The sequence below is a fragment of the Dendrobates tinctorius genome, unplaced genomic scaffold (genome assembly GCF_039654945.1).
Source record: "Dendrobates tinctorius isolate UK_male_01 unplaced genomic scaffold, ASM3965494v1 ptg000008l, whole genome shotgun sequence".
In the NCBI taxonomy this organism is placed as follows: domain Eukaryota; kingdom Metazoa; phylum Chordata; class Amphibia; order Anura; family Dendrobatidae; genus Dendrobates; species Dendrobates tinctorius.
This window is the reverse complement of record NW_027361676.1, coordinates 56,282,151-56,304,929: the sequence shown is the minus strand read 5'-3', so window position 1 is coordinate 56,304,929 and position 22,779 is coordinate 56,282,151. Positions and strand designations below refer to the sequence as shown.

Here is a 22,779-nt window from a genome sequence, read left to right as displayed (position 1 = left end):
AACAATCAGGGCTTATCTCGGAGTCAAAAAGAATATTGGAAATGCAGCTTAAAATCAACTTATCTTGTAGTAAAAAAATACTGACATGCTGCAAAAGACAGACCACTGGGTAAATACCCCTTTTTTGGAAAATACAAAAAACGTCTACAGAGAAGTCAGATAGTATAATAGATATAAAGCACATGCACAAAATTCAATTATCCCAAAATAGGGAAAACCACAATTTGGTATATATCAGAAAATGCACATAAGATGACAGATCCAAAATGTCTCTGGATATAATAATCCATCTACCATGAGATATTAATTGCAACAAAACAGGGGTGTGCTCAATGAACTCTCGTAGCATGAGGCTAATGTCATTCACCTCCCATAGGAATTCAGCGAAAAATTAACATGTTGCAAAAAGAAAAAAACAGAGGTCTGCCAATCATAATATGAGAAAAAGATTATACTTATCAGCCAAAGATGAGAAGGGAACCCGACGCGTTTCCCCCTCTATGGCAGAGTGGCCCGACGGAAGCCTCTACTCAGTGCAAGACATATGAAAGCCTGCATAGAGTTTGTTAAAAAACACATGAAGGACTCCCAGACTATGGGAAATAAGATTCTCTGGTCTGCTGAGACAAAGACAGACCTTTTTGGTCATAATTCTAAGCGGTATGTGTGGAAAAAAACAGGCACTGCTCATTACTTGCTCAATACAATCCCATCAGTGAAACATGGTGGTGGTGGCAGCATCATGCTATGGGGGTGTTTTTCAGCTGAAGGCACAGGACGACTGGTTGCAATTGAAGGAAACATGAATTCGGCCAAGTACAGAGATATCCTGGATGAAAACCTCTTCCAGAGTGCTCTGGACCTCAGACTTGGCCGAAGGTTCACCTTCCAACAAGACAAAGACCCAAAGCACACAGCTAAAATAACAAAGAAATGGCTTCAGAAGAACTCTGTGACCATTCTTGACTGGCCCAGCCAGAGCCCTGACCTAAACCCAACTGAGCATCTCTGGAGAGACCTGAAAATGTCTGTCCACCAACATTCACCATCAAACCTGACAGAACTGTAGAGGATCTGCAAGCAAGAATGGCAGAGGATCCTCAAATCCAGGTGTGAAAAACTTGTTGCATGGCTCTACTAGCTCAAAAGGGTGCTTCTACTCAATACTGAGCAAAGGGTCTGAATACTTATGACCATGTGATACTTCAGGTTTTTTTTTTTTTTTTTTTAATAAATTTGCAAAAATGTCTACATTTCTGTTTTTTTCAGTCAAGATGGGGTGCATTAATGAGGAAAAAAATGAACTTTTTTGAATTTACCAAACGGCTGCAATGAAACCAAGAGTGAAAAATTTAAAGGGTTCTGAATACTTTCCGTACCCACTATATATGCCATTACAAACATCTTTGCAGCTGAAGTGCTCATCCTACTGCACGGTCAGCTTTGCTTTGTTTAATTACCAGTCCCCCCACACTAACTGTTGTGGAATGAAAACTGCAGATGGAAGGTGTTTTCAATGACACACAGCTCTGCTATACTCTCCTCCTCCATTTGTACTCAGTAAATGCTGACAGTGAGATCAGTGAGGAGATCAGGCCTGTCATCACATGTCCTACACATGAGAAAGCCTGTTCTAAGCTTCGCTCTAGGGGAGTGTTCTTTTTCCCCTGTATGACACCTCCTGCTTATGATTGGTCAATGCCATGGAGGGGAAAAAGTCAATGACCTCAGAAATTTATTTCTGGCCTCATTGGTTGAATAATAAATTTGAATCTAAACTTTACAAGCTAATATCCCTGTTACGGAGAAGAGAAATTACAAAAATAAAATATGTTTTATTCAGCTCTGATCCACTATTCTATAATACCAATTTAAACTGGTGAAAGGTCCTCATTAACAACCCTTTCATGCCTCTTCCATTGCTCTTTTTTCCAGATAATTAAGAGTTTTTAATTAGGATCACTTCTTCACATGGCACAAGATGACTTATGTGACTCCATGCGCTCATCTTCAACATGAATGGTGGAGCACATTTTTCTGCAAGCCTTGCATTTTTATCACACTGTATTTTAGAAAGACAATGGTTTCTATACAGGACTGTGTATATGGTGTATATTCTTATTCTTATGTGTCATTTTCTTGTGCCACTAATAGAAGGCTCTTACCTGGTATATTCATAAAGTGCAGGAACAATGCTTGTATAGTGCCTTCTAATAGCTAGTAATGCCCCAATGTATCCACACAATATCAGCAGCTCATTGCGGACCCTGCGGGGTAAGATACAATAAATAATACTGTATACAATGTGACCCATTGTAAAAATATATCATAAGAAAGGAAAGGATAATTGGCCATATATTGCTTTTTCTGTTCTATTCCTGTTTTATCTCAGCTCACCCGGTGTCAGTTTTAGTAATAGTAATTTGTAATTCATTCCAAAAATTACAATTTTAATTACCGTAATCTTTTCAGAAGTAATAAGTGAGGAAACAATTTGTGCAATTTCCCAGCTATTCTTCCTGGAAACATATGTGCCTACACAGTCTGGCTGCCAGTAATGATTGGGCAGTTTCAGACTGTGTAGGGGCACAACTAGATGGTAATGTACTCATACATTTCCATGCTTAAGGAGAAACTGTCACGTGAAAAAAAACGCTAATAACCTGCAGATATGGAGTTACTCTGCAGGTTAATAACATTCACAACCTGCCCAGCGCCAGAATTGAGAGCCCTGCTGCCGTGAGGAAATTAGCTTTATTCCTCCAGACAGCCTTTGGGTTTTAGTCATGAGGGTGGCACTGGTGTGGTTTCTGTCACCACTCTGTGTATAGAGAGAGGCGGCTGTAACTGTGCCCCTAGTTCTGACTGGAAGCCCACTTAGCATTAGGGTCAGATGTCAGTCAGGGCCTGGGGAGTGGTTACAGCCGCTGGCCACTATACACAGAGCGGTGACTGAACCATGCCGGCAAAATTCCCGTGCCTGAACGACGAACATTGTAGGGAAGAACAAAATTAATTTCTTCCTGGCAGTGGGGGGTCTAAGTGTGAGCGCTGGGCAGGTTCAGAACACAACCAACCTGCAGATGAACCCTATATCTGGAGGTTAAAAGCGCCTTTTAACGTGACAGGATCCGTCTAAGAAATTGAGGACGACTGTTTTATCTGAATCTGAAATGTCTTTTTATATTACCGGGATCAGTTTTTCATCTGTATAGCATCTTCTTTTTATAATCGAGTTGCTTGCTATGTTCAGCCAGTTGATTTTATCTTAACATTCATAGAATTCAGGCCATAAAAGTCAGTCATCTCCCGTGTACAGACCTCTACAGTGACAATAATAAGTAGCCCCCCAAAAATCACTATCAGCCAAATGATTGTTCAGCCATCCGCTTTCTCTCCCCTATATACTGGAACGCTTGCTCGGACAAGAACGCCTGTATTCTCTATGAGACAAACTTCTGTGTGCGGTGGCACATTTAGCTGAGAACAAAAAGATTGGCAATCTGAAATCGGACAAATCGTGCATCATTTGACACAGATGGGGCAGGAGGCCCCCATACTCATTAGATAGTGTATAGGTCGGAGGTCTAAGTGCAATAGGTGACTGTAAAGAAGCGGAACATACAGAGGAGTACAGGCAGGAGAAAGAATACTCACTCACTACATTTATGCAGTACTAATCTCTCCGTCCTAATGTAACTGAGAAGATCAAGGATTGGACATATGGAATCCAAGGTCCAGTCACTATTGCTGATTTGTTCTATAGAAAATGGAGCAGAACACACAGATGAGTAAGTGTAGAAACGCTCCTTTCATCCTGCACAAAGTACATGCAGACAAGCATTTCCATGCCTTAGAAGTTCGACATGTAGAATAACCATGTAAAAGGCACAGGACATGCCCCTAAGTCACAGAACAGTCTCGGGCCGCCACGACTAGCTGATGTACATGATGGTCATGGGCAAAGCCTAAAATACTGCACAAAGTATATGCTGTCCCTGCTTCTACCCGCAGATATAAACCCTTCACCCAATGGGAGGACACACGCTGAGAAGCTTCTATTATTTGCCATTGCACTAGAAAAAGCCGTGACATCTACTGATACTAGCTAATACTATAGTAGCAATTATTTGGTACCTTTTACATAATCGATCCCAACAGGCAGCGCCTTTTCAGGTTCTGAACTTAGCAGGTAATATTTAACAGCTTGAAAGACGTCTCCATCTCCATGGCAGTTCTCGGCAAGTTGTGCGCATTCTTCTGTACTTGGCAGGTTACACTGAATATACAGAAGAGCAGCAGGGAATAGGAATATCACTTGAGAAAAGCTCCAAAGAGCAGAGCCAAAATGTCACACTTGGTGGACCTCTTAAAAGGGTTATCCAACAACATAAAATCATGAATTCACTGTAATCATACACCTGTCACAAAAATACCATTTTTCTGTTCTCCCATTGCAGAGGTGGCACTGTTCACATGCTGCACTTCAGAGATATGGACGATCCCACTCAGCTAATGTGTGGAAAGGAAAACTACATCTGCCATGATTTCATGCTGCACAGCTGTACCATTGAAAGCCCATTCTACACTTACATCTTGATTTATGTTACCATCCCTTAATTTCCCCTTTGGTCTTACTGACATTACTATGCAAATAGAAACTGAAAAATTAGAAAAATTTCTCCTGATAGAAGTAGCAGCACCACATACAGGTGCTTCTCAGAAAAAGTTAATTTATTTCAGTTGTTCAATACAAAAAGTGAAACTCATATTATACAGAGTCATTACAAACAAAGTGATCTATTTCAAGTGTTTATTTCTGTTAATGTTGATGATTATGGCTTACAGCCAATGAAAACCCAAAAGTCATTGTCTCAGTAAATTAGAATAATTAACAAAAAACTCCTGCAAAGGCTTCCTAAGCGTCCCTTAGTCTGTTTCAGTAGGCTCCACAATCATGGGAAGACTGCTAACCTGACAGATGTCCAGGAGGCAGTCATTGACACACTCCACAAGTAGGGTAAACCACAAAAGGTCATTGCTAAATAAGCTGGATGTTCAGCGTGCTGTATCCAAGCATATTAAGGAAAGGTGGAGTGGAAGGAAAAAGTGTGGTAGAAAAAGGTGGACAAGCAACCAGGATAACTGTAGCCTTGAAAGAATTGTTAAGAAAAGGCCATTCAAAAATTTGTGGGATATTCACAAGGAGTGGACTGCTGCCAGAGTCATTGCTTCAAAAGCCAACACACACAGACATATCCAGGACATGGGCTACAAGTGTCACATTCCTTGTTTCAAGACACTCATGACCAATAGACAAGGCCATAAGCATCTTACCTGGACCAAGGAGATAAAGAACGGGACTGTTGCTCAGTGGGCCAAGGTGTTGTTTTCAGATGTAAGTAAATTTTGCTTTTGATTTGGAAATCAAGGTCCCAGAGTCTGGAGGAAGAGTGGAGAGGCACACAATCCAAGCTGCTTGAGGTCCAGTGGGAAGTCTCCACAAATCAGTGATGGTTTGGGGAGCCATGTCATCTGCTGGTGTAGGTCCACTGTTTTTTATCAAGACCAAAGTCAGCGTAGCAGTCAACCAGGAAATTTTAGATCACGTCATGCTTCCCTCTGTCGAAAAGCTTTTTGGAGAAGGAAATTTCATTCTCCAGCAGGACTTGGCACCTGTTCACACTGCCAAAAGTACCAATACCTGGTTTAAAAACAACAGTATCACTGTGCTTGATTGGCCAGCAAATTCGCCTGACCTTATCCCCATAACGAATCTATGGGGTATTGTCAAGAGGAAGATGAGAGACACCAGACCCAACAATGTAGACGAGCTGAAGGCTGCTATCAAAGCAATCGGCTTCCATAACACCTCAGCAGTGCCACAGGCTGATCACCTCCATGCCGCGCTAAATTGATACAGTAATTGATGCAAAAGGAGCCCTGACCAAGTATTGAGTGCATTTACTGAGCATACATTTCAGTAGGCCGACACTTCGGATTTTAAAATAATTTTTCAAGCTGGTGTTATAAAGTATTCTAATTTACTGAGATAATGACTTTTGGGTTTTCATTGGCTGTAAGCCATAACCATCAACATTAACAGAAATAAACACTTGAAATAGATCACTCTGTTTGTAATGACTATATATATGAGTTTCACTTTTTGTATTGAAGAACTGAAATAAATTAACTTTTTGATGATATTTTAATTTTGTGAGAAGCACCTGTAGCTGCCAGGGAGAGCAGAAGTCCTCCAGCCTGGTGCTGTCACAGCTGTGGATGTGCTGTACCCGGCCACTATACCACTATATAGTGATCAGAGTTGTGCCGTGCAGCTCTCTAACTGAGCAGTTATGGCCGACACCAGTCACAGCTTATCGGTGGTGGGGTCATCAATGTTATTAAAGTCCAGGACAACCTCTTTAAAGAAGCACTCCCATGAAAATTTTTATTCGCTATACTTGTGTAAACTTATATGTAGGGTAGTGTAGCTGTGCTAATATAATCACCAATTACCATCTACTCTGAGGCTGCAGTGCTGCTCTGGTCCTCTTCTGGGTTATGTGACAGCTATTACACCACACCGCTGCAGATGTTCCTTTTACCATGTATGTCTACAGAGACTCCAATCATGGCTCCATAGACTTGCGTTGTAAAAGTGAAATCTGGCTCACACATAAACCCAAGTGTGATCTGGTGGGTCGGAATAGCCGTCACATGACCCAGTAGAGACCCGGAGCGGCGCTGATAACTGGAGTACACAGCAATCGGTGAGTATATTATATATACTATATAATACATCTGCTCTACATTACACACACATTTACTCAGGTATAACCAGCTACATTTTTAATCGGAGTGCTTCTCTATTAAAATATACAAGATCAAAAACAATTTTTTTATGTTAATTGCAATTTCTCTGTAATAATCAGATGCAATATGGATGATCTGCATTGGAATCACAATAGGAGATAATATGGAAGAGAATAGTGCATGCTGCAATTTTTTCATGCGGAAATTCAGTCTGTGTAAAAAAATGTGATCTGAACAGCCCTACAGAATAACATTGGTCCTAACGCGGTCTGTGTGTGGCCAGTTTTCTTGTGGACATACAGTTGTGTGAATGCAGCCTAAGAGGAACAAAGTAATAATCGTGTAGGTATGATTACCTTACATAGAACAGCTATCATACCTGAAAGATTGTTACTTTTACTAAACATACAGCAAAACAGCGCGGTGTTGGGTATAGCGACATATGCGACTGGTATCGAAGACGTTGATGTTTCGACCCATCCAGGGCCTTTCTGAAATAGTCACCGTGTCCAGATAGGTGGGGGATCCTTGTGAACTGCGCAGTGTGCGCTCTGGGGAAAGCTACACTGTTCACAAGGATCGCCCACCTATCTCAGGACGCAGCGACTATTTCAGAAAAACTCGGGATGGGTTGAAACGTCAACGTCTTCGATACCAATCGCATATGTCGCTATACCCAACACTGCTCTGTTTTGCTGTCTGTATAAATAAAATGTCAGCAATATTAACTTCCCAAAGTCTTTATGCGATTGCGGTTGATTTTTTTCTGACTAGTGAAATGGGAGATTTTCCACACGGATCTCAGGTCGATGTGGAAAGAGAAAATAACAGCTCCCACTTGTCCGGCAGATGGAACTGCACATGGAGACAATTTCTAGAAATCCAATTCCCATGTGAGACGTCCTTGATCATATACAGACATAAAGCTCCCTGTATGTAGTGAATCACGTTCATCAAGTATGGTACCCATCGGAAAATATCAGGCACAGGATTCTGGAACGTACTTTGCTATGCAGGTCATTAATCTCCGCACTGCATCCTGGATAAAACGCGCACAGCTTGACTAGGAAGAGCTCATTGTCAGGTATCATTCTGAGAAGATCTGTCGCCAGGTCCCTGTAAGATATACATTCTAATCACTTATGGTGTCATCATCCGAGCACTATCTGCCATTGTCTTCTGGTATATAAAGAAAAATAAAGAAACATACGATATAAAATCTTGAGCTGTGTAATGTATGGCAAGTGAGGAATAGAATCTATTTTTGAAGAATCCCTTCTTCAAAAATAGATTCTATTCCTCACTTGCCATACATTACACAGCTCAAGATTTTATATCGTATGTTTCTTTATTTTTCTTCATATACCAGAAGACAATGGTATATGAAGTATCAAGTAACAAGTATCCATGCCGTTAGGCAAAAACATGCCATAAACAGAGTGCAGAGGGTGCCAAGACCATAACAAATGGTCTAATCTGAAGAAAAGGAAAATACTGGAACCACAATGACTTCATGATTAAGTTCTTTATTAATAATGTTTATTGATGGAGTAAAAACTTGTATAAGATGTCAGTACAAGAGAATGGATTTGTGCTGTGAATACTTAATGATGACTTAAAGGGGTATTCCCATCTCCAATATCCTATCCCAATATGTAGTAGGTGTAATAATAATATTAGCAAATGCCTCCAATTAGAAATGTAGTATAGTTTTTCCGATTCACTATGTCTCTTTTCTCATGTGCAGGCACTGCAGGACCTTAGCTATCCATGATTACGATCACTAGCAACTAACTAACTCACTATATCAGTGGTTGTAACTATGGATACATAAGGTCTTGCAATGCACGAGGAAAGATACATAGCGAATCAGAAGAACTATACTACATTTCTAATTGGAGGCATTTGCTAATATTATTATTATTACACCTCATACATATTGGGATAGAATCTTGGAGATGGGAATAACCCTTTAAAGAAGCACTCCCATAAATATTGTTTTTAATTAAACGTGTGTATATGCATGTAATCTGGTGTTAGTGTGTTAATATATTCACCTAGCGCTGTTCTCTCCGGTGTGCAGTGCCATGCTATGCTTCATAGTGACGTCACCGCAATTCCGGCTAGCCAGCTCACTCTATGTTGTATGCATGAGCCAGAAGTTTCTTCTAGGCCCCCTTCACTTATTTTGGCACTGGAAAAAACAGTACTGGTGGTCCATGCCCGTGTGCCATCCATTTGTACATGTGTGACATCCATGTGACATCTTGTGTGCGGTCAGTGTGCCACATATGGAATGAAATGCAGCATAGAAATTAAAGAGTTTTATGTATTAAAGATGTTCAAAGATAGAGATAGCAATGAGGAACATACCATAGATAGAAATATGTCAGTGTGATTTACAATCAGTGCTTTACGTGCTTATTTTTCTGCACTTGTATTTATTGTTTAAATAAATAATAATAATAATAATAATAATAATAATAATAATAATAATAATACAAAAAAATGGCATGGGATCCCCCTTCATTTATCTAACAATCTGAGGGAAAGCCAACAGCTGCGGGCTGATGTTAATATTTTGGGAGGGGGCCGATAGCCATAAAGGTTCTCAAGCTATTAATAGCAGGTCACAGCTGTTTGCTAAGCCTTTACTGGTTATTATAGGGGGACTCCCCCAAAAAATGACATGGGGTTTTCTCTATATCTACTAACCAGCAAAGGCTAAATAGACAGCTGTGGGATGATGGGATGATAGTAATAGCCTGAAGGGGCCATGGCTATTGGCCCCCTCCCAGACTAAGAACATCAGCCCTCAGCCGCCCCAGAAATGGCGCATCCATTAGATGCACAAATTCTGGTACGGTAGGGGGTCAATAACAGTGGCCCCTTCCTAGGCTATTAATATCAGACTGCAGCTGTCTGTTTAGTCTTTGCTGGTTAGTAAATATAGGGGGGACCCAACGTAATTTTTTTGTGGGGGGTCCCCACTATAATAACCAGAAAAGGCTTAGCAAACAGCTGTGACCTGCTATTAAAAGCCCGAGAACCTTTATGGCCATCGGCCCCTTCTCAGAAAATTATATTGTGGGGTGTCCCCAACTATAATAATAATTAGTAAAGGCTAAGAAAACAGCTGTGAGTTGATATTAATAGCCTGGGAACCTTGATGGCTGTTGGTCCCTTCCCAGAATGTTAACATCAGCCCCCCAGCTTTCCCTCAGCTGGTTAGGAAAATGAAGGGGGACCCCACACCATTTTTTAATATGATTTATTTAAACAATAAATACAAGTACAGATATTATTTATTTAATACGCGATATACACACACAGCGAATGTTAACTCCAACTTCCACCAGCGTCGCCTGGTCTAGCTGATTGCAGGGAGACCAGGCAACAATGATGAGAGGTAGATTAAGCACCTGATGCCTGGAAACCGTGCTACCTGTACTGCTTTTCCCAGATGCCAGAGCTTTGATTCCGGTACGTGTCAAAAAGGGACCACGTAGAGGAGTAAAGAGGCACCAACTTTTTGATCTAAAAATATTGGTATGGAAGGCCGTCCATATATAACTTCTTATAGGATATGTCTATGTGGTGCACAGCTCAAAGAATAGCTTATATTCAAATTGCAGGAATAGAAATGCTGTGAAACTGCAGTCCGTTGTTTCTCCTGTCCCCTGCTTTAACCCCTTTCCGACATCGGGCGTAATAGTAGGCCGATGTTGGACTCCCTCCCTTTGATGTGGTTTCCGGCGGTGAGCCCACATCTTTCCTGGGACACGGCAGATGTTTTGAACAGCTGACATGTGCCCGCAATAGCCGCAGGTGGAATCGTGATCCACCCACAGCTATTAACTAGTTAAATGCCGCTGTCAAACGCTGATATCAGCATTTAACAAGCGCTTCCGGCAATCAGGCCAGAAATACGCACGCCGGTGACCCCCATCACGTGATCGCGAGTCACCGGTGTGTTGGCATAACAACGGGAGACCTCTATGGTTGTCAGTGCCGGCCTGCTGTGAGCGCCACCCAGTGGTCGGCGCTCATAGCAAGTGAGTAAATCTGGTATATGGAGGTGATCTGATCATCGCCTCTATGTAGCAGAGCCGATCGGGCTGTGGCAGCTTCTAGTCTCCCACGGAGACTATTGAAGCATGCCAAAAGTAAAAAAAAAAAAAAAAAAAGTTTTAATAATATAAAAAAAAATAAAAAAATAGAAAAGATCAAATCACCCCCCTTTCGCCCCATTCAAACTAAAAAAAAAATTAAATCGAACATAGACATATTTGGAATCGCTACGTTCAGAATCGCCTGATCTATCAATAAAAAAAAAGATTTACCTGATCGCTGGAAACGTAAAACGCCAGAATTACATTTTTTTGGTCGCCAAGACATTGCATTAAAATGCAATAACGGGCAAGTAAAAGATCTTATCTGCAACAAAATGGTATCAATAAAAACGTCAGCTTGGCATGCAAAATATAATCCCTCACTCAACCCAAGATCACGAAAAAACAGGATTTTTGGGTTGCTTACCGTAAAATCTGTTTCTCGGAGCCTTCATTGGGGGACACAGAGACCTTGGGTGTATGCTGCTGCCACTAGGAGGCTGACACTATGCACAAAAAAGATAGCTCCTCCTCCGCAGTGTACACCCCACCGACCGGCAGAGAATTCCTCAGTTAGTGAGAAAGCAGTAGGAGAAGTAACAGAATAGGTTGACAACATAAACAACTCAACTGTAAACATTCAACCAAAGTAAGAACAGGAGCTGTAAAACATGGGAGGGTGCTGTGTCCCCCAATGAAGGCTCCGAGAAACAGATTTTACGGTAAGCAACCCAAAAATCCTGTTTTCTCGTTCGCCTTATTGGGGGACACAGAGACCTTGGGACGTCCCAAAGCTGTCCCTGGGGTGGGAAACAAACTTCCATCAGAACAGCGGACACACCACCGCGGCCTGCAGAATCAGTCTACCTAGGCTGGCGTCCGCCGAAGCGTAGGTGTGGACTCTGTAGAATTTCACAAACGTGTGAACCGATGACCATGTTGCAGCTTTGCAAAGCTGCAGTGCGGAAGCTCTGTGGCGCACCGCCCAGGAGGCACCCACTGCTCGAGTAGAGTGGGCCCTGATACCCGGAGGGGCTCCGCGACGCTTAACACGGTAGGCTTCCAGGATAGCCGATCTGATCCAGCGAGCAATGGTGGCTTTTGACGCCGGGTGACCTTTCCGCGCTCCATCAGGGATAATGAAAAGAGACTCTGTCTTTCGCAAGGAAGTCGTCCTAGACAGATAGACTCTTACCGCCCTAACCAGGTCCAGCTTGTTCAAGGACCGCTCTCGGGGATGAGTTGGATTCGGACAAAAGGACGGGAGCACGATATCCTCGTTGAGGTGAAACGAGGACACCACCTTCGGAAGGAACGAGGGCAGAGGCCGCAGAACTACCTTATCCTGGTGGAGAACCAGAAAGGGAGAGCGGCACGAAAGAGCTGCCAATTCTGACACGCGCCGGACGGAGGTGATGGCCACCAGAAAGGCTACCTTCCAAGAAAGGAGAGAAAGGGAAATATCCCCGAGGGGTTCAAAGGGCGGACCTTGCAGAACCTCAAGAACCAGATTAAGATCCCATGGATCCACGGGCGCCCGGTACGGCGGGACCGTGTGAGCCACGCCCTGAAGAAAGGTCTTAACCTGAGGACGGGAAGCCAACGTTTTCTGAAACAGAATGGACAGCGCCGAAACTTGACCCTTCAGGGAACTGAGGGCAAGCCCCGCATCCAATCCTGCCTGAAGAAACGCTAGGACTGAAGGGAGCGAAAAGGACATGGGCGCGACGTCATTGGTCTCACACCAAGTGAAATAGGCCTTCCAAGTACGGTAGTAAATCTTGGAAGATGATGGCTTTCTGGCTCGGATCATGGTCTGAATTACGTGGTCGGAAAATCCTGCTCGTTTCAGAACCTCGGTCTCAACAGCCACGCCGTTAAATTGAGCGGCCGAGAATTGGGGTGGCAAATCTGACCCTGAGACAGCAGATCTGTTCTGTCTGGAAGCTTCCAGGGGGCGTCCGCGAGAAGGGTGACAATGTCCGCGAACCAAGACCTTCTGGGCCAATTCGGGGCGATGAGAATGACCGGAAGTCCTTCTGCCTTGATCTTCTTCAACAGCTTGGGAAGAAGAGGCAGAGGAGGGAACAGGTAGGGAAGTTCGAACTGGGACCAAGGAACGGCCAGGGCGTCGGCGCCCACTGCCAGAGGGTCCCGAGACCTGGACACGAATTGTGGGACTTTCCTGTTGAGGCGAGACGCCATGAGGTCTACATCCGGGGTTCCCCACCGAAGGCAGAGCAGATGAAACACTTCCGGATGTAGGGACCATTCTCCCGCCACGAGACCCTCGCGGCTGAGAAAATCGGCGGCCCAGTTGTCTACGCCGGGAATGTGAACCGCGGAAATTGTCGGGACGGAAATCTCCGCCCAACGAAGAATCTTGGACACCTCCGCCAGGGCTGAAACACTCCGTGTTCCCCCTTGGCGGTTGACATATGCCACCGCTGTGGCGTTGTCTGTCTGAATCCGTACCGGCAGTCCCTTGAGGAGCCTTTCCCAGTGGACCAGAGCAAGATGGATCGCTCGAATCTCCAGAACGTTGATCGGTAGAGCTGATTCCCGATCCGACCATCGACCCTGAACAGTGTGGTTGCGGAACACAGCACCCCAACCGAGGAGACTGGCATCTGTGGTTACTATCTGCCAGTGAATGGGAAGGAAGGATCGACCCGATAGAATGAGAGGTGACGACAACCACCAGTTGAGAGACCGCTTGATCCGGTAAGAAAGATGGACAGGGCGATCCAGGGACCGAGGCGACCTGTTCCATTTCGACAGAATGGCCTGCTGGAGAGGCCTGGCGTGAAATTGTGCAAAGGGAACAGCCTCTATCGCCGCGACCATCTTTCCCAGGACCCTCATGGCTGTACGGAGGGATGGGAATCGCGAGGTCTGCAGCGATCGTACTTCCTGCTGCAGAGATAGAATCTTTTCTTGTGGGAGAAAGACCCTTGACCGACGAGTGTTGAACAGAAGACCTAGAAAGACCAGGCGTTGGGTAGGAACCAGACAGGACTTTTTCCTGTTGACGATCCACCCGAAATTGGAAAGAGTGTCCAGGACGATTGACAAACTTTGGTGAGCCTGTTGGAATGAGGGAGCCTTGATCAGAATATCGTCTAGGTACGGGAAAAGAATGAGGCCTCTGACTCTCAACAAAGCCAGCAACGCAGCCATGATCTTTGTGAAGACTCTGGGAGCGGTGGCAAGACCGAAGGGCAGTGCGACAAACTGGTAGTGGTGCTGTCGAATCGCAAAGCTCAGGAACTTCTGATGTCCGGAGAAAATTGGAACATGTAAATAGGCATCTTGGATGTCTATTGAGCACATGAATTCCTGCTCCTCCATGGAGGCGATGACCGAGCGAAGCGACTCCATGCGGAAGTGGCGAAGGCGGACCCTCTTGTTGAGCAGCTTGAGATCCAAGATGGGTCGAACTGCGCCGTCTTTTTTCGGCACTACAAACAGGTTCGAGTAGAACCCCGTGAAGCGCTCCGATTCGGGAACGGGCACAATCACCCCGGAACTGAGGAGAGCGGCGATAGCTGTAGAGAACCCCGGGATCAAGGCTGGATCCTTTGGAGGCCGGGATTCGAAGAAACGATCCCGTGGGAGAGAGACGAACTCTATCTTGTATCCTGAGGATACGACCTCCCTGACCCAGGCGTCCTCCACGGCGGCCAGCCAAACGTCCCTGAAGGAAAGAAGTCGACCTCCCAATTGGAAAGGCCCTTCGCGTGCCCGATGATAGTCATGCTGAAGTAGACCGTCCAGATCTAGATCTGGACGGTCTGCCCTGGGAGGAGTGGGGTCGCCAGGAAGGAGTGGGTCTGAAGGAAACTTTCCTTCTCTCCTGGCGAGCCTGCGGTCTCTGTTGGCTGGAGGAGTTGTCCGCCGTATTGAAACGGCGGAAAGTCCGAAAGGGTCGAAACTGACGCCTTAGTGGGGGTCTGTGAGGCTTGGACTGAAGGAGGAGTGAACTCGTGCCTCCGGTGGCGTCCTTAATAATCTGGTCCAATTGGGACCCAAAGAGGCGCACCCCCTGAAAAGGCAGGTTAGTGAGGGACTTTTTAGAAGACAAGTCCGCTTGCCATGCCTTTAGCCAAAGTGTACGTCGAATTGCAATAACGTTGCTTGACGCCTGAACTGCACAGGATGCAGCATCCAAGGAAGCGGAGAGAAGATAGTCCCCAGCATGGGAGATCTGATTGGCGAGATTGGCCAAATGCTCCGGTTGCGCCTTATCTAAGATGCCCTGCCGAAGGTCGTCTGCCCACGTGGCTATGGTCTTTGCTGTCCAGGATGAAGCAAAGATTGGACACACCGCCGCTGAAGCCGCTTCAAAGGCAGACTTCGCCAGGGATTCTATAATCCTGTCATTAGAATCCTTTAGGGACGCCACGCCTGAAAGTGGGAGAACCGTGTTATTGGATAGCCTGGACACGGGCGGATCGACCGAGGGAGAGGCCGACCAGTTGTCCGTGAGCTCCTTAGCAAATGGGTAGAGTATGCCGAGACGTTTTCCTCTTTGAAAGCGTCTGGTCGGATCCTCTCTTTCCTTGGTAAAAATTTTCCCAAACTGGGAATGGAAAGGAAAAACCCTGGAGGGAGTTTCTGCCCGTCTGAACGAAACCTCCTGATCTGAGGATTTCGCAGGGGAGTCAGCAATATCGAAGGTATGATGGATCGCAGCAATGAGGTCCTGCACTGTGACCTTCATGCTTGCATCCTGGTCTGAATCCAGCTCTAAAATCCCCTCAGATGACCTGTCCGAAAGCGCTTCCCCTGACTCGGGAGAGGAGGCCCGAGAGGGAGACTGGTGAGAAGGGCTATGCGGTGAGATGGGACTAGGAGAGGATTCCGGCTGGGAATCTTGCCTGGGTCTTTTGCGACTACCGCTGGCTGATTCAGATGGAACAATTTGGGACCTGCTTGGCCCTGCTGAAGAGTCCAGGGGCAACTTATCAAGAACGGCCACCAGGGACTGAGACACCCTGGTGAGGTCTGCCTCTGATTGAGATAGCGAGGAGGCCCAGCCAGGCATGGGGGGCTCACTCTCACCTGGGGCCGCAGATGGCTCCTGGACGGCGTCAGGCTGAATTGGATTGCTACAATCCAGGCAGAGGGGAGTGGACTGGCCTGAGGGAAGTTTGCGATTGCACGAAGAACATGCAAAGTACTTGACTAAAGTGCAGGGGGGGGCGGTAGAGCGGGTACGATCAGACTTAGACATAGTGAAAAGCTGAGGTAATGCCGGAAGGTTGGGGGACAGAGGGCGGAGAAGGGTCAGTCTGCAGTGCAGAGCTACTCACGGTCCGGTGTCCCCAGAAGCGATGCTCTGCGACCTGTCAGTGGATGCAGGTCAGAGCGAAATCCGGCCGACAGACCTCCTGAAAAAACCAGCTGGAGAAGATGCTGTCCAGTGAGGAGCTGGTGCCCGGCTAACAGGCTGGGAAAATGGCGCCGTCCTGAGAAAAAGCGCGCCTTAGGAGAGGAGGGAGGGCGGAGCACCACGCAGGGTTAACGATTCACCGCCCTCTAGCCAATAACAGGCTGGGCAGGTGAAGGACAGGCGGTGGGAGGGCCTGGGAAGAGCGGGAGAGAAGCCCGCTTAGAAGAAAGGGGCGGGGGGCGTGGCCGCGACGCAGAGGTAGGCCCGAACTGAAGCCGGGGCCTAAATTAGTTGCAGCGGCCGCCTGTCAGCAGGGGGTCGGCGCGGAGGTCCGAAAAAGTGGGACGCCGCAGCCGCAAGTCGCTCCCAATGGGAAAAAACCCTGTGCTCCCTGTACCCAGAAAGGGGGGAGGGAAGGGGGGGGATGCCCAGCAACATTGAGCTGCCTATAGCCTTGTGGCGACTGCGAGCGACCGCAGCGCCTACCCCTGTGACCATTGAAGAGGTGACCGTCGGGAATGGGCAGCCAGGTAAATAAATATGAAGCCGGGGCCTAATACTCACCCATCCACGATCCGTTACCTGTCTGAAGAAGTCTTGCGTCTCATCCAACCGACAGGCTCTGGTAGGCGAGTGGGAGGGAGACTGGCGACAAGGACCCCTGGAGTCGCTGGCACGTCTTGGTGTCGGCGTCCGTCTGGCTGGTCCTGCCGCGGAGAACTGCAAGGATACGGGGTGGCAGTACACGCCGTACTTGCAGACTCCATGTGGGAGTACAGATGTGACTTTTCACTCTGTATCCCTCCGTAGAACCTGTAAAGGAACGACGCACGACGAGGTAGATAGGGGTCTAATAAAAGACCCGTGTCCACCTCCTACTGACACTAAGCTAAAACTGAGGAATTCTCTGCCGGTCGGTGGGGTGTACACTGCGGAGGAGGAGCTATCTTTTTTTGTGCATAGTGTCAGCCTCCTAGTGGCAGCAGCATACACCCAAGGTCTCTGTGTCCCCCAATAAGGCGAACGAGAAATGGAGGCGCTACGGGTATGGGGAAAAAGGCACAATTTTTTTTAACAAAGTTTGGAATTTTTTTTCACCACTCAGATAAAAAAGAACCTAGACATGTTTGGTGTCTATGAACTTGTAATGCCCTGGAGAATCCTAATGGCAGGTCAGTTTTAGCACTTAGTGAACCTAGTTAAAAAGTCAAACAACTGGGCGCTTTAGTACTGGAAGCTGTATCTCCTTCCAAGAATGTTACCCCATAATAAGGATTGTCGATTTTTTTTTTTTTTTTCTTTTATGTTGTTATTCGATATATGTTATTCTATGCCTGTTTGTGGGTTCTCTAGTTTTTAAATTTTTTTTCCGTACCTGTACAAGGTTGTTTATTCCCCACTACCTTCCCTCCCTTCCTACCTTCCTTTCCCTACCCTGTTTATTTCCAAAAAACCAATAAAATTATTTGAAAACAAAAAAGTCAAACAAAACACAACTGTGGGATTGCACTTTTTTTTGCAATTTCACCGCAACTGAATTTTTTCCCATTTTCTAGTACACAACACGGTAAAAACCAAAAGGTGTCGTTCAAAAGTGAAACTCGTCCCACAAAAAAATAAGCCCTCACACGGCCATAGTGACAGAAAAGTAAAAACGTTATGGCTCTGGGAAGGAGGGGAGCGAAAAACGAAAATGCAAAACTGAAAAAAGCTCTGGGGGTTAAGGGTTAAGGCCTCTTTCACACTTCAGTTTTTTGCATCAGTCAAGATCCGCCGGACGGATGGCGGATCCGTTTTAGTACTGATGACAACGGATGGCACCCGTCCGTTTTTTTGACGGATCCGACAAATGAAGAATTTTAAAGGAATCGCAGCCTGGAAAAGGAGAGAGAGAGAGAGAGAGAGAGAGAGAGGGGGGGAGGGAGAGGGAGAGAGGGAGAGGGAATGAGAATTTTTTTTGGTCCGGCACCCAGAAAGAATTTCGGGTTAAATGAGTGTCTGGAGGATCCGCCACAGAAAAAAACGTTGCAAGCTCCGTTTTGAAATCTTTGAGGATGGTGACGGACAGGAACTTTTGGCGGATCCGCAAAAAAAACGGATGCAACGGACGGCAATCCGTCACAATCCGCCAATAATGTAAGTCAATGGGGAAAAAAACGGATCCTCAAAAGAAAATTGCGGATCCGTTTTTTTTCAAAACCTGGCGGATTGTGACTGATTGTAAAAAACGGAAGTGTGAAAGAGGCCTAACCCGTTTTTACCTGCTCGCCGCTAAGAATGATGTTCATGTGTGCGGAATAAAGGTTTTTAATTCAAAGGATATGGGTGATATGGGTAGCTGCATTTCTATTCCAAGTTTTTGAATTTATGTCACACTGGTACATTTTCATTCCAGTACACGTCATCCGTGTGTCATCAGTGTGCACATGTGCGGCAAGCATTTAGTTTGTGGCGCTTGAATAAAAAAATACAATGGGTGTGTGGGTGTCCGTATTTGCGGTCCTTAAAATTCAGATGGCATAAGGACATAAAAAACGGACGTGTGAATGGGGCCTTAGGCCTCATTCACATGTTCAGTATTTGGTCAGTATTTTACACCAGTATTTGTAAGCCAAAAACAGGAGTGTAGGAAAAATACAGAGGTGGTGACGTGTTTTTATTATACTTTTCCTACGATTGTTTAACTGTTGGTTTTGGCTTACAATTACTGATCTAAAATACTGATCCTCGTTCTCACTGACATTGTTAAAGTCACTTCTGGGTCACACAGAACAGAGAGTGACACCGAGAAGGGGAGAACGGTGCTGGACACCGGAGAGAGCGGCAGTAGGTGAATACTCTCACACAACACTAAATGCATGTATACACATACAAAATATACATGTGAATGCTTCTTTAAGAAACAACAGAATGGATCTGGTGGAATTGGAGACATCTGTGTGGCTGTTTTAGGGATATCATTGACAACCACTGACTGTTTAAACCAAGCACATGTACTCTGTGCACGCTTAACATGGCTGAGCCGTTCAGTACACCTTCCCATCTACTTTATTTATGACTATCTCCACCGTACACTGGCTCCTACCAGAATGGTCAATGAAGGAAGAGAAAGATGGAACACAAATAGGTAGGAATTTGTACAGAACTGCCACGCCAAAGATGCCACGGATGTTGTGCTTTGTTTGAACAGTCAGTTTGTGCTGACTCTTTGTGACTTTGACTCTTTTTCAATAATATATTGACAATGTGGTAAATGCATGGAACCCTCCTAAATGTAACTCCATATCTGTGCTTGGAATGTTCACTCTTCACATTAAAAAACTATGAGACCACCATTTACCCCCATTAAGGTGTATTTTCAAATTTGAAAATTAGCCCCTATTTATAAGATAGGGGATAACTCTGAAGAACCTGGTGTGAATGCTGCAGTGGTCAATCATGCACACTGCCTCTCCATTTATTCTTATGGGAGTGCTGAAAACCTGCTAAGCACAGCACTCGGCTATTTCCGGGGGACTGGAGCGACAATGCACATGATTAACCACTGCAGCATTCACACTGTGGTCTTCTGAGCCCTGGTTCTCGGGATCATGGGGGTTCCAGCAGTTGGACTCCAGTGATCGGGATGATCTCCCCTTTCAAACTTGAGAGTACCCTTTTAAATACAATCTGTCACCAGATTTCTGCTGCCCTGCGAACAGCTTACATTACAGACAACCACAATTTAGCAATTTGACCAATTTTCCTTGCCGTCATAAAACCAGTTTATTTGCTGCAGCAAGAGCCAATGCAGAAGTCCTCAAATTCATGAGCTGCCATCGTCTCCACCCATTTGTAAGTTGTCAGTGGAGTATGTGTTGGGGGGAAGCACTTATAAATAGGAATACAAAAAGGCATGACAAGAACGTTCAAAATGCATTGCCTTTTCTCTGCAATATGGAATCCATTTTTATCATTATTGATAAAGGATTGTTTTTAACGAAGCTGTAACCACCTTTACCTCTCTACAAGAAAAAATATAGCCAGGAATTAAAGTCTCCATCTCTACTTTGTGCTTCCCTCAGATGGGGCAGAATAAACTAGGTGACAGATTCCCTCTTTAAGGCCAGGGTCACACTAAACGTATTGAAAATCGGTCCGAGTCTCCCTGCCAAGAGTCACACAAGTGTTCTCCGTATGGTCATCTGTGTGTAATGCGTTTGCAATGTGATTATGCAATTTTCTCACACCTATGTATCCGTATGACATGTGTATGGCTTTACATTTCTCACTGATTTTCCCCATTGAATTAAATGGTTCAATGGGCTGAAATGAAGAAAATGTGTATTTGACGCAAGCTAGACGGATGGTCCGTGTGATGTCCGAGTTTTTCTCGCACCCATAGGCTTGCATTGGGAAGTCACGGCCTATATATGCGTACAATCGCAGCATGCCGCAATTTTACACGCACGTCGAACACGCCAGAGAAAAAATACAGTGATGTGAGCTGCTCCATAGATTAACACTGGTCCGATTGCTGTGCAATGTTTTCTCATATAGCACTCATCCACATTCTACGGTAGTCTGACTCCGGCCTAAGGGCTCTTTCCACCTCCATAACCTCAGGCTGCATTCACATGTTGCGGCAAAAAACGGATCCTTAAAGCCCAAAGCCCCCATACACAGTAGAGTAACGCCGGATGCAAGTGTTTGGCCGACAGTCTAATGTGTATGGAGGCGCTGGACAGATGATTGTTGGGGAGAAAGAGAATCCAGAAAGTCTGATTTTGGACTGATGATTCATTTGTTCTCTCTGAGATAAAACAGGCGTCTCTATCATTTTACATCGAAACAAGTTCAATCTAAGGCTAGTTTCACATTTGCGGACGGAGGGCAGCGGACTTACTCCGTGAAGCCCCGTCCCCTCCCGTCAGCTCTGCCTATTTCTTCATGCGGCCTGCGTACTCTATCTTTAACATTGGGTACGCAGGCCATGCCGCAGTATGCGGATGCCGCCACATACGTCATTTTGACGGTGCGACGACCCGTATAGAACGAATCATGTTAGAATTTTATGTGGGTGCCGCATCGTCAAAACGACGCATGCGGCGGCATCTGCATACTGCGACACGGCCTGCGCACCCAATGTTAAAGATAGAGTACGCAGGTCGCATGAAGACGCATGCAGAAATAGGCGTAGCAGACCAGAGGAGGCGTGGCAGGGGCGGGGCTTCACGAAGGAAGTCCGCAGCCCTCCGTCCGCAAATGTGAAACTAGCCTAAGCTGAAAAATCCATCAATAAACAGGTATCATGCTGATGAGATTTAATAAAGGTAAATGATGGCATAAAAATATCACAGGTATTATGTTTAATGCGATGAGGACAAAGATGAGAAACATATGCATGAACCTGACAGATCAGGGTCTGTGCACGGACCGCTATTGCCAGGCTGGACATTGAGGTATGTACAGGACCGTGAAACTTGGACTTGGGACGCTGGCCTAGGTGTCACGTGCTGGTTGGTTATATGGAGATTAATGAAAATGAGCACCATGATACATGAACTGGTTATGGATCTGGCCTCATCTACACTACAGCATGTCCTAGGCTTGGGCTACATGGCAATGTGTCACACGACAGCAATTCTCAAACATGTCGCCCCATCAAAAACATTTGTGCAACTTGTTGGTGACTATTTCAAAGCTGTGATTTTGCTGTAATAGTAAAGGCCAAATCCCAACTACGTTGCACCTGAATGTGACTTGTATTAAAGTCTCTGGCAACTGAGTTGCATGTGACTTGCGACCAGATACAGAATATCCAAATTGCAACTGTCGTAGTCACAGGCGTTCACAGGTCGCAATGTGAGACACCACAGGAAAACATTAGATGTGATACTGAGATTTCAGTGACGCTTCACACAAGTCCCCGTGTAGCCCCGGCCTTAGGGTTCATTAGCAGATGTAGCAGAAGTGACAATGGGTATATACCTGTATCCTGGAGATGGAAAGCTGAAGGGAAGATATAACATTACAAGATGTGACGAGAAGCAAATCGTAAAAAAAAAATTAACATCCAAAAACCACATAAAACAATTTTTTCGTGTGTGAGGCATTTTCACTGGTTATTAATCAGAGATCAAATTTGGAGAACATAATTGAGTGTTAACGTGTTACTTCTTTGTCCATGCTGAAAAAACAACAAATGGGAAAAAAGCATCATATGCATTTTGCATATTTCTCATTGCTAATCAAAAGGAAGTCTATTTAGAGAGTATGTTAGGTGTTTTTATGTGGATTTTGATTCAGAACAGATAACTAGATATAAATACAGTATGTGATTGCGATATATAATCAGTGCTTTGCCTGTACAGCTTACTGTAAATGTATGGAGTGGGATCCCCCAAAATTTTATTAACCAGCAGAGGGAAAGCGACTGCTAGAGTCAGGTATTTATGGCTTGGGAAGAGGGTAACA

General features: G+C 45.3%; 1 protein-coding gene across 7 annotated transcripts in view; it reads right to left on the bottom strand.

The window, feature by feature from the left end:
- Positions 1 to 22,779, bottom strand: part of WDR17 (WD repeat domain 17) — a 217,495-nt gene that overhangs the window by 15,920 nt on the left and 178,796 nt on the right. For 4 of the 7 annotated variants that reach the window (XM_073577634.1, XM_073577644.1, XM_073577626.1 and 1 more), the window contains 5 exons: positions 22,294 to 22,314; positions 7,821 to 7,932; positions 4,138 to 4,279; positions 3,658 to 3,760; positions 2,166 to 2,267 (listed from right to left, as the gene is read on the bottom strand). In XM_073577634.1, coding sequence (XP_073433735.1) covers positions 2,166 to 2,267; positions 3,658 to 3,760; positions 4,138 to 4,279; positions 7,821 to 7,932; positions 22,294 to 22,314 — 480 coding nt within the window. Of the gene's footprint in view, positions 1 to 2,165; positions 2,268 to 3,657; positions 3,761 to 4,137; positions 4,280 to 7,820; positions 7,933 to 22,293; positions 22,315 to 22,779 lie in introns of those variants that run through there. The other 3 variants (XR_012232611.1, XM_073577629.1, XM_073577665.1) reach the window with 3 other exon arrangements.